General features: G+C 40.3%; 1 protein-coding gene across 2 annotated transcripts in view; it reads left to right on the top strand.

Moving 5' to 3' along the window:
• Positions 1 to 14,508, top strand: part of SMURF1 (SMAD specific E3 ubiquitin protein ligase 1) — a 113,401-nt gene that overhangs the window by 75,958 nt on the left and 22,935 nt on the right. For both annotated transcript variants that reach the window (XM_072837023.1, XM_072837022.1), the window contains exons 2-9: positions 5,086 to 5,124; positions 6,336 to 6,444; positions 8,070 to 8,203; positions 8,357 to 8,422; positions 9,669 to 9,744; positions 11,279 to 11,520; positions 12,244 to 12,328; positions 13,967 to 14,113. In XM_072837023.1, the coding sequence (XP_072693124.1) occupies positions 5,086 to 5,124; positions 6,336 to 6,444; positions 8,070 to 8,203; positions 8,357 to 8,422; positions 9,669 to 9,744; positions 11,279 to 11,520; positions 12,244 to 12,328; positions 13,967 to 14,113 (898 nt within the window). The remainder of the gene's footprint in view (positions 1 to 5,085; positions 5,125 to 6,335; positions 6,445 to 8,069; positions 8,204 to 8,356; positions 8,423 to 9,668; positions 9,745 to 11,278; positions 11,521 to 12,243; positions 12,329 to 13,966; positions 14,114 to 14,508) is intronic.

Genomic DNA, 14,508 nt, shown 5'->3' with positions numbered 1-14,508 from the left:
GATTCAAGAAGAAAAGAAAAATCTGAATACGTAATTGAAAACACTTTCCACAAAGGAAAAATTCAGGCCTAGATGGCTTATTGGCAAATTTTACTAAATGTTAAAGAATAATGAATATCATTTCTTCACTTAAAAAAAAAAAAAAAGAACAAGGGCAGCCTGGGTGGCTCAGCAGTTTAGCGCCGCCTTCAGCCCAGGGCCTGATCCTGGAGATCCAGGATCGAGTCCCACGTTGGGCTCCCTGCATGGAGCCTGCTTCCCCCTCTGCCTGTGTCTCTGCCTCTCTCTCTCTCTCTCTCTGTCTCATGAATAAATAAAATCTTAAAAAAAGAAAAACACGAACACCTTTCAACCCATTTTATGAAGTCAATATCATCATCCTGATACAAATAAAAAATCTATAGACCAATATCCATTATAAACATAGACCAAAAAATTTTGACAACTTACTAGTGAACCAAATACAGCAGCACATAAAGGATTTATGCACCATACAAGTGGAATTTATCTCAGAATCCAAGGTTGGTTTACCATCTGAAAATCACTTAATGTACTATATTATACCAATAAATACGGGACAAACACTAAATGATCATCCTAGTAGACACAGCAAAAGTATTTGATGAAAGCTAACAGTGCTTCATGATAAAAACAATAAACAAGAAATAGAAGGGAACTTCCCAAGCCAAATACAGGACATCTACAAAAACCCCCACAGCTAACATCATACTCAGTGGTCAGAAGTCTAAATGCTTTCCCTTTAAGATCAGGACCAAGATAAATGCCCACCTCTGCTATTTAGTATTGTATTGAAGGTAATGGGCAGTTAGGCACGAGAAATAAAAGGCATCCAGATTGGAAAGGAAGAAGTAAAACTATATCTGCAGGTGGTATGATTTTTATACAGAAAATTCAAAATAATAAAAGTAATAGAGCTAATAAATGAATTCAACAAAGTTGTAAAACACAAACTGCATATACAAAATCAGTTATATTTCTGCACACTAGAAATGAACAATCTTAAAATGTAATTAAGGAAACAATTCCATTTGCAACAGCACCCAAAATATTAAATTACTTGGTGTGTGTGGGAGTGCGTCTGGGTGCCTTAGTTGGTTAAACATCGATCTTTGGCTCAGGTCATGATCTCAGGGTCCTGGGATCCAGCCCCAAGTTAGGCTCTCTGCTCAGCAGGGAGTCTGTTTCTCCCTTTCTCTCTGCCTCTCCCTCTCCCCTCGTTCACTCTTTCTCTCTTGCTCTCAATTAAATAAAAATATTTTTAAATCATTAAAATAGGAATATGTTTAATAAAATAAATACAAAACTTATATTCTGAAAATTACAAAACATTAAAGAAGACTTAAATGAACTGGTAAGGCGGGTGGCATCCCATGTTAATGGAGTAGAAGTTTTAAGATTCTTAGCTGACACTAAGAACACTCCCACATTCCCTGCAGACCCAGTGAAGTCCTTATCAAATTTCAGGTTGTTGGGTCCTCCCCCCCCCCCCCCCCCCCCCCGCCAGTTTAACAAGCTGATCGTAAAATTCATGACAATTTGACAGATCCAGAATAGCTAAAACAATCTTGAAACAGAACAATGTTAGAGGACTCATGCTTCCTAATTTCAAAATTTACTATGAAGCTATGGTAATTACTATGGTCTGAATGTTTGTTTGGTCCCCCCCACCCCACCCCCACCCCTCCCAAAGGTGATGGTATTAGTAGGTGAGGCCTTTGGAAGTACTTAAGTCATGAGAGTGGAACCTTAATGAATGGGATTAGTGCCTTATAATAGATTCCAGAGAGATCCCTAGCCCCTTCTGCTGAGGATTTACAAGAAGTCTGCATCCTGGAAGAGCACCCTCACCAAATCATGCTGGCATCCTGATCTCAGACTTTCAGAGCTGTGAGAAGTAAATGTTTATTGTTTATAAGCTACCTAATCTATAGTATTTTGTTATAGTAGCCTGAACAGACTAAGACAGTAATCAAAATGGTGTGGTAATGGCATGAAGAGAGACATGTAGATCAATGCACTAGATTTGAAAGATCACAAATAAGCTCTCACATTTATAGGGAATTAATTTTCAGCAAGGGTCCAGACAAGTCAATGGGGAAGGAATAATCTTCTCAACAAATTGTGCTGGTAAAACTGGATATCCACCTGCCAAGGAATGAAGTTGGATCCCTTCTTTACATTACACACAAAATGAACTCAAAATAGATCATAGCCTAAATTGTCTAGTTAAGAGTTAAAAGTGTAGGGACGTCTGGGTGGCTCAGTGGTTGAGTGTCTCTGCCTTTGGCTCAGGTTGTGATCGTGGGGTCCTGGGATTGAGTTCTGCATCAGGCTTCCCATAGGGAGCCTACTTCTTCTGCCTATGTCTCTGCCTCTCTCTGTGTCTCTCATGAATAAATAAATAAAATCTCTAAAAAAAATAAATAAGTTAAAAGCGTAAAGAAGCTAAAAGTACTAAAACTCTTAGAAAGAAATATAGGAGTAAATCTCTAACACCATTGGTTAGGCAAAGCCTTCCTAAACATGACACCAAAGGCACAAGCAACCAAAGAAAATAGATGCATTGGATTTCCTCAAAATTAAAAACTTTGTTGCTTCAAGAACATCATCAAGAAAGCGAAAACCCACAGAATAGAATATTTGTAAATCCTATATCTGATAAGGATATCTTATCTATAGATATCTATATATTTAGAATAATTCTCACAGAAAAGGGCAAATCAGCCAATTAAAAAATAGGCAAAACAATTTAAATAGAAATTTCTCCAAAGAAGATTTGCCAATAGCTAATAAGCACATGAAAAGATGCTCAAAGTCATTAGTCATCAGAGCAATGCAAATTAAAACCACAGAGATGAAAAACCATAGAGACAGACAATAACAAGTATTAGGGTGTGGAGAATCGGAGCCCTCAGAGCTGCTGGTGGGACGATGAAATAGTACAGATGCTGTGGAAAATAGTCTGGCACTTCCTTAAAATGTTAGACATGACGGCTTATAGGTTCCCAACAGGAGAAATAAAATTTAGGTCTATACCACAGTTTATTCACAATAGCCAAAAATTGGAAACAACCCAAATGTCTCTCAACTGACAAATGGATAAAGAAAATGCGGTCTATCCGTACAAAGGGGTATCGCTCAGTTATGAAAAGGAATGAAGTCCTGATTCATGCTGCTACATGGGTGAACTTTAAAAACATGTATGGTGGAAGAAGCCAGTCACAAAACGCCATGTATGGTAGGATTCTGTTTTTATGAACTGTTCAAAAGGCAAATCCACAGAGACCTAGAGTAGATGAGTGGTTGCCTAGGAGTGGGGTGGGGGTAGTTGAGGAATAACTGCTAATGGGTGTGGAATCTCTTCTGGGGGATGAGGAAAATGTTCTAAAATTGATTGTGGTGGTTGTATGACCCTGCAAATATACTAAAAACCATTGAATTATATGCATTATATAGATGAATTATGTAGTGTATGAATTGTATCTGATAATGCTGTTACATAAAAATATACCAAGTGAAAATTTGCAGAACAATATATATGAATATATCTTCATAAAATATATTTAAAAATAAAAGGTTATATTCTTAAAAACTGGCAAAATTTGTGAAGCGCTATAAAAGTGACATTGGTGTAATTTTCCCTTGTCACAGTAGCTTTCATCATGTAACAGAACTGGTGACAAAATTTCTTCACAGTAGCTGGATGCCATCTCATTATTAAAATAACAATAGCATTTATTGTATTCTCTCTATATGCCAGCATTGTGCAAAATTCTTTTTTTTTTTTTTTAAGATTTATTTATTTATTTTAGAGAGAAAGGGAGCATGAGCAGGAGGGGCAAAGGCAGCGGGTAGGGGGGAGAGTACATCTCCGCTAGTTGCAGAGCCCAACTCGGGGCTTGATCTCACCACCTATCACAGCCTGAGCTGAAACCAAGAGTCAGATGCTTAACTGACTGTGCCACCCAGGCACCCCTGTGCTAAATTCTTAATACGCACTTTCTCATTTGTTTTTCACAATACTTGATGGTGGCCCCATATTTTCTATCAATCTCCGCTTGCTTTCCATTCTCTAGCATTTGCAAAATTATTATTTATCTGAATGTGCAAAATACACAGTTCCTTTTGTTTCTATTAGCAGTAGCCATAAAGTAAATATTGTAGGTCTTAATTTGAAATGGTATTCGGGACGCCTGAGTGGTTCAGCTGTTGAGCATCTGCCTTCGGCTCAGCACGTGATCCTGAGTCCCAGGATCAAGTCCCACATCGGGCTCCCTGCATGGAGTCTGCTTCTCCCTCTGTCTGTGCCTGTGCCTCTCTCTCGCTCTCTTTCTGTCTCTCATGAATAATAAAATCTTTAAAAAAAAAAAAAACAACCAAAATGGCATTCATGTGATCCTATGCAGTTATAAGAGCATATTGATAAATCTATATGTGTTTAAGGTTTAAAGTTTAAATTAAAACTTAAATTAAATCTTTAACTTGTTATAGTTGATTCCCAATTGGAGGAGAAAATACTTTCTAGTTACGTGTCAGGTTTTTTAGTTTAATGTAGCACTAAACTTGAAAGCCGATCATTGGCAAAGATAATTTCTAGAATATTTTTTTCTATTGCAAATATAGACTCATATCTCAGTTGTCTGTGCTGCTATAAAACAATGCCATAGACTACCTGGCTTAAATAACATCTATTTCTCACAGTTTTAGAGGCTGGAAAAGCCTAAGATCAAGGCGCTGGCAGTTTCGGGTCTTGGTGAGGGCCCTCTTTCTGGCATAGGGATGACTGCCTTCTTGCTGTGTCCTCTCAAGGAGAGCAGAGTGAGAACAAGCTCTGGGGTCTCTTCTTATAAGGCCACTAATCCCGACAGAGGGCCCAACCCTGATGGCCTCATTGAAACCTGAGCACCCCCAAAGATCCCACCTCTAGACGCCATCACATTGGGGTTAGGGCTTTGACACATTAATTGGGGGCCGGTTGGGGCGGGCAACACAAGGCACTCCCTAGCAACTAGTTGGGAACATCTTCTCCCTAAATGCTAACCCTAGATTTCTGTTTGTTTTCAGTATTATGTGCCAAGAACCTTGCAAAGAAAGACTTCTTCAGTAAGTACCCACCTGCTTTTGCTCCTTTATAATTTTAATACTCTTCACATGTTCTTGCAATAAACTTTTTAAAAACCCCCGAGAATGTTTCCCTAAGAGTCCGATCCTTTCGCACATAGCTCCGTGGTTTGACACACTTCATTTCCAAGTTGACTACAATGCAAGGCTCCTTAGCTGCCAGGCATGGAGTTTATAACTCCTACAAGAAAAATGATCTCTCTTGCTCCCTGTTCCGGCCACACCCTGTTTTCTGTCTTTCCGCCCACTAATACATTGCTTTGGGTTGGATGAAGTGTTCTCAGCTCAAATTCACAAGAGACATTTTTCTATAGAATAGCTGGGTTTGAGTCAAATTGTTAAGTTGAATTTTAGAAATTAAAGCACATTTTGAAAGCCTCATAATGACAGGAAGCGTAAAAAAAATAGAGGATCTTTTTCTGAAGGAAGAAATCACCCCTTAAGAAATTAACCTACTATAAGGTGGGTGCTGGCAGCATGACGTTCTCCACTCTTCCTCCTTGCAAGAATGCTGCTCAGTTCTTAAGTGACATTTTTTACACTTTCAACTTAGGCTCACAGGCTCTGTTCAAGAAGTTAGGAAGCTCCTGAGTAGTGACTCCCAACTGGTGTGTCTCCAAAGGCCCCTGTCTTGCCACCTCTCTGATCGAATAGATGTGTGTGATTCAGATGCCACCATTTAGGAACCTACCTGATTAAGACTTGGTGAATACTTGTGTCCATAGATAAAATAGACAAAATATCAGTAAAGATTTCTAGGTATTCTTTTTTAGAAGGGTTAAAGACAATTAATTATAGATCCCTTTTCTTCCATTTAATTAGCTCACTCAGTGATCAGAAATGAAATTTTGAATTTAAGTGTATTTTATCTTTTTCTAGCCTCTCAAAATTTGAGAGTCCTGTCATACTTGGTTGCTTAGAAAGCTAACTAACAATAACTTATTTTTCTGATCAGACTAACCCTAAATTAGAGAATAAAATGCACCAGGATGATCTTCACCAAATTAGAAAGCTAACTAACAATAACTTATTTTTCTGATCAGACTAACCCTAAATTAGAGAATAAAATGCACCAGGATGATCTTCACCAAATTAGATGTTTGGGAAGCTCTCTGTAGCCTGGAAGATTGTGTTCTGTGTCACATGGAGGGATCTGTAGTCTCATCCAGATGTGGCTGTTCCTTCTCCTGTAGGACTCCCTGACCCCTTTGCAAAGATTGTGGTGGATGGATCTGGGCAGTGCCACTCAACGGACACTGTGAAAAACACGTTGGACCCAAAATGGAACCAGCACTACGATCTGTGAGTTGAATATTCTATAAGCCTTTTGGGGAACCCCAGGAAAGTAGGTATCTAGCTTTTAAGATAAATGTTTAATAATAAAGATAAAAATGATTCACTGATTTCTTACTGATAACAAAAGTGGACAGCCAAATGAATACATACTGCCTTATTTTAGAATCTGTGTACTTGGAAGTTCTTACATTTGACATTTTCGTGGATTTTTATGGTTTGCTTCCATAACTGTGGTGTTCAGACTTTTCAATCTCCTGGCCATCCTAACAGGAAAAAAGGGCCATAGTTCAGGTCTTCTATATGCTACTCTTTTTTGTTTTTTATCTTTTCCAGTGAGACTCCAAACCTGGTTGTAGAGTTTTTACTGTACTTTTAGTTTTTTTTAATATTTTATTTATTTATTTGAGAGAAAGTGAGGGAGAGCAGGAGCAGAGGAGGAGGGCCAGAGGGAGAGGAAGAGGCAGACTCCATGCTGAGTGTGGAGACTGACTTGGGGCTTGATCCCAGGGTCCTAGGATGATGACCTGAGCCAAAGGCAGATGCTTAACCAACTGAGCCAACCAGGCACCCCTAGAATTTTATTTTAAAAATGCATATTGTGGCTCAGTTGGTGGAAGCATGGGACTCTTGACCTTGGGGTTGTAAGTTCAAGCCCTATTTTGATCATAGAGATTACTTACAAATAAAATCTTTTGAAAAATACATTATTAAAAAATAATAAAAATAAAAAATGCATTATTATCATGCATATTTATTATGCAAATATGTATTATATGTATCTCTATTTTTTTAAATCCCACTTTTTAGTACAAATATATTTCTACAAGAGAAAATATAGTTTGGGGTGGTTGAATGTGTGTAAGCCTATGCAACCATCAGACAATTTCTTACATTCATTCATAAGATGGATTGTACTTTGAAAGCCACTGTTTTATACACACCTTCGTTTTCATGTCCCTGGTAAGAAACTTTGATTGAAGGAACGTGGAGTGATTCTTGGTTTTGTAGGATACAGATTGCACTGAGTTTTCGGTGGGATTTTTCGTAACTGGATTCCAAGACCCATTTCAGTTAGACTCAAGAATCCTAAGTAGCTTGGAAAGTGGTTGTCATCCCTTGTCTTGAAAGCTGCCTTCTGTGGTTGATTTGCATGGCGAATAGGAGGGGTATAAAGTCTGACTTAGTACTCTTCAGTGAGCTTTGGGTGGATCCGTGGGTTTATAAGTAGGCCCTTGTTGCAAACTGGTATTCTACATTAAGCCTAGTTGTTGGGAATTTATGAATAATGTCATTGTCCTTTGGAACTATGAAAATAGGGTGAATCTCTGTTAAGATTATCATCATTTCATGATAATAATAATAATAAATAATAAATAATATATCTAGATTTATGTATTTATAATACATAAATCTAGTTTATGTATATTTGCTTCTTATATAACTGGCCGTTGTCCTTTTCCTTAACCATTGAAGTAAGGAGATGTATATTTATTGAGTGCCTGTTAGATGTGGAATAGAGAGCCACCACCATTTTAAAAGGACTCCTTTGTACTAACAAGTCAATCAGAGTAAATCTCAGTGAGCTATCATAATGCAGAAAGACAATTAAAAAGGAATTTGCGTATTTTCAGGTATGTTGGGAAAACTGATTCTATAACCATCAGCGTGTGGAACCACAAGAAGATCCACAAGAAGCAGGGAGCTGGCTTTCTGGGCTGTGTGCGCCTACTCTCCAATGCCATCAGCAGATTAAAAGATACTGGATGTAAGAACCAAATGCTTTTCTGCCTCTCAATACAACTGAAGAAGGCTTATGAGGCATCTTTTTTTTTTTCTTTTGAATACTGAATACACAAATTCCTGCCTTCCTCCCTAGTTAACATTTCCCTGGGTTAAGTTTTGAATTGTTTGTTTGCAGACCAGCGTTTGGATCTATGCAAACTAAATCCCTCAGATACTGATGCAGTTCGTGGCCAAATAGTGGGTAAGAACTTTCTCATCTGTATAAAGAGATGCTTTTACAGACTTTAACATTCAACGCTTCATCACCAAGAAAGCACACACAGGCACTGACAGTGGTGACATATTTCAGAGGACAAGCCACATCCGGGGCCATCTTTTCGACACTAAAAACGTTCATCTTGTGTGGTTTTATTATTTTATCTAATTCCCTTCATCCCGTCATTCCAAGTTGAGTTAAAATGACCAGGCTTCAAAAGAATTTTGGGTTATAATTTTAAATATAATTGTAGACACCGTATTCATGGATAATTAATTTGTCATTGTCTCCTCCAAGTGTACATAAGAATGGTGGCCACACATGCAAGAGCTGAGAAATAGTTTCTTCAGGAAGCCCTGTCATGTATGTACAAAGCAAGGATGACTTCGGAAGACTTCAATGTAATAGGATTTTATAGAGTCAGGATTGAAATATGTAGGAAGAGGAAAATCCAATGTGCTAAAGTTCCAAGTGTTGACTGGAGTTATCCCATTGGAAGCGATTTATCTGTCAAGTGGCCTGTTCTATTATCCACCCCATCTTACTAGCATTTTAGGGTAATTCAAATGTTGACTGTGTGCATTGCAAGGAGTCGGAGAAAACCTAGTTTCAGCAGCATACCAGAGTGAGTTAGGACACCAGAACTTTCAGGTATTGTCTTGAAGAGACTTGACTCCAAATAAATTAACAGTGGGTATGCATCCTGAAAATTGTCGTAATGAGAAAGTTCTCACTTAATACTTTTTTGTTTGTGATTTCTTTTTCTCTATGGAGTGATGTGCCAGGGGAAAAATGAATAAGTAGAAGCAACTCTATAAATGTCTCTGTTGTTCGTAGTAGGGATAGAGAATAAATATTTAAATTCATCTAGACCTTCGCAGATACTGAAAGTGCTGTGTCCTTGTTAAGCGTAAGTCAAGATCTTCTTTACAAATGAGGTCACTCAGAGGAAGTGACTTTTGTGAATCTGTTATCTTTGTGGGGAATGTGAAAACACAGCACCTCCTTCTCCACATTTACCAGGAATGTTCCAAGCTGTATGCAGTGGCATGCAGCTATTGGAGTAAATGCTTCATACTTGGGAGCCTTAGGAATAGATGTGTTTCTGTATATACATGTGCCTCGCTTTGTCTAATAATGTATGTAAGTTACACATTTGGAATGGCTCATTGTATTACAACTGTATGAAATGCCACTGGATTTTAATGCAAGATGTTCTTTTCTGTTTTAGTCAGTTTACAGACACGAGACAGGATAGGCACTGGAGGCTCTGTGGTAGACTGCAGAGGACTGGTAGAGAATGAAGGGTACGTATCCTTGTGACCCACTCAGGTCTTGGCTGCCTTGGGCTCTCATGTTCCATGAAAGTAGCCTTCACACCTTTGTGCCGAATGCCTGAGATACAAGAAAGAACTTTGGGATCAAGGCAGGGTCCAGTTTCCTTTATAAGGGAAGCTGTAAAGATAAGTTGGGGTTGCACCCACAAGACTCAGGATCCAACTGAAGGAGATTTTCATGGGCCAAAGATGGAAGTTTGGACATCAATGAGAATTATAACTACACTGAATGGAAACACATCAAATACATTAAAAATTCTTGAGTTCATAATGACAGGGGGAAAAAAGCCCTAAAACATTAAAAAAAAAAAAAAAACAAAAAAACCCAGCCTTAAGAACCCATTGGTCACTATCACAGTTTTGCAATTCCAGTGCCTCAGTGGAGCTGGACAGTAATCATTAATAGTTGCTAAAACACCAAAAAAGAGAGGTAATCTGACATTAACACACATCTTGGAGATGGAGAGGATGGGGAAATAGGCTGCCCAGTCCCAAGGGAAGGCACTAAGCACCATCCAGAAGGGGGTGCTCTGTAGAGTGTGGGAGGCAACTCTGTCTTCAACAACTACATGGCAAGAGAAATAAAAAAAGAAAGAGAATCTACAAATTAGTAATAAAAGAGACTTTAGAGACACACCTACTAAATGCAGTGTGGGGACCTTGTTTAGATCTTGATTAATGAGACTACTGCCTGAAGAATTTTGGACACTGGTATTTGATGATATTAAAAGAAAATCGGTGTCCTTTTTTTTAGTCATGATAATGGAAGAGGTCCTTATCTTCTTGAGATATATCCTGAAACATTTAAGGATGGAATGGAAACACTTGGGGATTTGTTTCAGAATAATCCATTGGAGGGGAGAGATTGGAGGAGTAGCTGCGAGCTGGCCATTGTTCTAGCTGGGTGATGAGTTCCAGGGGTGGGGTGTAGGGGATGGTTGTTGAGATGGTCTCTCAATTTGTATATATTTGGAAATATTCAATGTTTCAAATATGTTTTTTTAAGAATACTCGTGAAGGGAATGGCCTGTTAAGGTAAATTGTCTTCGGAATTGTTCAGGAGGTAGAGATTTATGTTGGGGAGTACTCCAAGTCATTGCAGTACTTTGTATAGCCAGGAGTTCTATTATAGAGTAAAGTAACAAGGAAAATGGGGTATTTGGATTTGATTTTAAAGCAAGAGAAATGAAATCTCATTTCAGGAGCTCCTTGTAGTGCAAGGTTGGGTTTTCAATCATTCAGCTCTCCCTGAGGTTGGAATCCTGCATGTGGCTTTGGTGGCACTTTACATATGGCTCCCTTTGGCTGCTTTTCCTCGTGAAAAAGTCTGTCTTTATGTTTCAGTAGTACAGAATGAATTTCACGCAGCTAGGCACTGAGGGCATCTATCTTTATTGAAGAAAAGCGCAGTAAATGGGTTTGGGGGAGTGTCGAGTTGGGGTTTTTTTTCGGTGCTTGTCTTGGGCCACTGTCCCCATGTGTGCTGTCCTCCTCTCCTCTTCAGAACTGTGTATGAAGATTCAGGGCCTGGGAGGCCACTCAGCTGCTTCATGGAGGAGCCAGCCCCCTACACTGACAGTACAGGTGCTGCTGCAGGGGGAGGGGACTGTAGGTTCGTGGAATCTCCGAGTCAAGATCAAAGACTCCAGGCACAGCGGCTCCGAAATCCTGAGGTCCGGGGGTCACTACAAACGCCCCAGAACCGACCCCACGGCCATCAGTCACCAGAACTGCCTGAAGGCTATGGTGAGAGAACTTGCCCTGCCATCTCGCCTGCTGGCTATGCTGGTTTGTTTTTTAAACCCTTTTTTAAATAATTGGTATGTGCCATAACTGCTGATGTGTGTAGAGCCATGCCACACGATGGTTGTGTCAGAATTGAGACCAATAAAAAAGGCGGTGATACATCATGAATTTGTCAGCAATTGCTCTACTCTCCCAGTTTAGCAATCGTGTGAAAATTTTAGGCAAATGAATACCAAAAAAATCCTAGATGATGCGTGGGCTGGAGGAGGGTAGGTGTAGCCTTCTGTGGTTTGAATGTGGGAAGGACAGCGCTGGGACGAGGGAGAGAAGGGATCATATGACTGCCCCAGAGAGGAGAACACAGTGAAGGAGGAATAGGATTCAGATATGCAGATAATAATAGTAGAAGTGAGAGCAGACGGAGGTGACCGTGGTCAAGGGGAGATCAGTCTCCAGGCAGAGACATGGCCAGCTACTCATGGGGTGCGGCGGAGGGAGGGGAGCATCACGTCTGCAGGTGTGAGCAGGGAGCAGTGAGAGCTGCCCCAGTACTTGCACAGGGTTTGTGAAGTTAGCAGGTCCATCAGAGGCGAATCACTGTCCTCTTCTCCATGATTTTAAAGAAAACCGAAAGGAAGCTTAGACTCTGTGCTTTGAGGATTCGTTGAAAGCTCTCCTCAGGATTGAATCTAACTGACCTGCATCTTCTGATGTCTTGTGCAGAGCAAAGAACAACGGTGCAGGGGCAAGTTTACTTTTTGCACACGCAGACTGGAGTTAGCACGTGGCATGACCCCAGGATACCAAGGTAGGTCTTCTGAAATATGCACGGCCAAAGTCCTCTCTCCAGCAGTCCAAGGGGACTCCCCCCACCTCCCTGCTGGATGATAACACACACATACACACGCACACACACACACCACTACCACCACCACCACCACCCCCGGCTGAAAGAAGAGCAGCTTCACAGAGAGAATGAGTCACCGGGTCTCGGACCCAGGCTCTCTGGGTTAGAGTCCTAGCCCTGCTGCCCCCTTCAGGCTCCTCTTTGTAAATGGGCACCTGCTGTCTCACAAGTGGGTCCTTTAGAAAGCAGGCCTATACCTTGAAAGCAGATCACGGAACTGAAAAAGAACCTCACCCCTAGATGAAATCACATGTGCTCTTGCTTGAAAAGCCAGTGAGTCCTTCAAGATGTGTTGTTCTCATTTTCCACTAAAAATAATCAATGGTTGAAATGATAGGATGTCTGAGATTTTCAAATAATCTGGGTAGGGGGGTAGGGGGCAGGTTCAAGGTAGATGGACAATGAGCTGGTAATTGTCAATGTTGGTTATTCATTGATGGTCTCGCTCTACTTTTTTGTGTGCTGAAAATTTTCCATGAGAAAACATTACAAAGGAAATAGACTCAATTACCTTTTCTCTCTTCTACTTGACTGTCCCTATGGCCTCAGTCCCTTGGGGACCATTGCTAGGGGAGATGAGGCTTTTCTATATGAATTCCTTCTATAAGGCCATACACCTGAGTCCAGGTCAGAGAGACCCCCTCCCCTCCCCTCCCCTGCCCCATAATGGAGTTAAGTCTTTTTTCTTTTCCTTTGTTTTGCTTTCCTTTCCAAATTTTTTGTTTTGTTTTCGAATAGCATTACTACCTAATAACATTTTTAGTAATGCTCCTTTCCTTTCTCTTCATAATTTGTTTGATTGAGAACAAGCTTCCTGTCACTGACTTCCCGAGTCTCTATTAAGTTTAAGATTCAGTATCTATAATTAGAATAGAAATATTACCTGCAAATGAATGAGGTGTCTCATTAGTACCCACTGTAGGAAATGTCAGGTGTTGGGCTAATTAGACAAGTGACTTGGTCAGTGATGATCTGCTCCCATGTGACTGGACTGGACTGACCTCACTAACCGAGAGGTCAGAATCAGAAACATTTGTGTAACAAAGCCCAGTAAAGCATGAGAATGCCGCTTTCCGCTGCATCTGCTCAGAAATGGGAGATTTCGAAGGCATTTCATAAGTCCCCTGGAACTTTAAACTTGTGCTTCTGGGAGCTTTTCAGTGAAGATACCTTTGTGACCTTGAGCATTTAATTTAGCTTGTAAATTCAAATAGTTTTCTGACAGCAATCAGCTATTTCCAGTTACTTGGCCCTCTTTCGTGTAAGAAATGCTCTTCCCTAGGTGGGACCTGGGGGAAGATGGGGACCAGGTTCCCTCATGGTTGTAGGCTCTGAAAGCCTCATTTTTATCTCTCGGGTGTTGCTGCCACTTGCAGCATGGAGGCCTGGACTCAGTAGGACTTTGGCATGTAAGTAGCACCATGACTGTTGTTCTTAGCAGAACACAGCCGCATTGACCAGGTTCCTCTCACTGAAGTTTTGGTCGTATACCTCCACTCTCAGATGGACAAACCTCTCTGTTTTCTTCCATTTTGGTAGAGACCTTAACAGTGTGAATTGTGATGAACTTGGACCACTGCCACCAGGTTGGGAAGTCAGAAGTACAGTTTCGGGGAGAATATATTTTGTAGATCATAATAACCGGACAACCCAGTTTACAGACCCAAGATTACATCACATCATGAAGTAAGACTTTTTACAAAATCTTTGTTGATCTTTTACATTTATAATTTCATGTTTTCTACTAATATTTCTCTTAATGTACCTACTGCATGGTTTGTTAGTGGAGAATAAGTAAAATATAAATATTTGGTGGGCAGATATGCATTTCAAACTCTCAGTAAACTGTGAGCAGTTCTGTGGGTGCCTGGTTGGCTCAGTTGGCTCAGGTGGCTCTGCCTTTGGCTCGTGTCATGATCCCAGGGTTCTGGAATCAGGCTCCCTGCTCAGCAGGGGTTCTGCTTCTCCCTCTCCCCTCCCCCTGCTCATGCTTTCTCTCTCTCACTCTCAAATAAGTAAATAAATTTTTTAAAAAATAAAAAAAGCCATGAGTAGTTCTGAAGCTGTATTGTTGGCCACCT

This window comes from Canis lupus, chromosome 8 (genome assembly GCF_048164855.1).
Source record: "Canis lupus baileyi chromosome 8, mCanLup2.hap1, whole genome shotgun sequence".
Lineage (NCBI taxonomy): Eukaryota > Metazoa > Chordata > Mammalia > Carnivora > Canidae > Canis > Canis lupus.
Note: the sequence above shows the minus strand (reverse complement) of the source record. Positions and strands in the feature narration are given on the sequence as shown.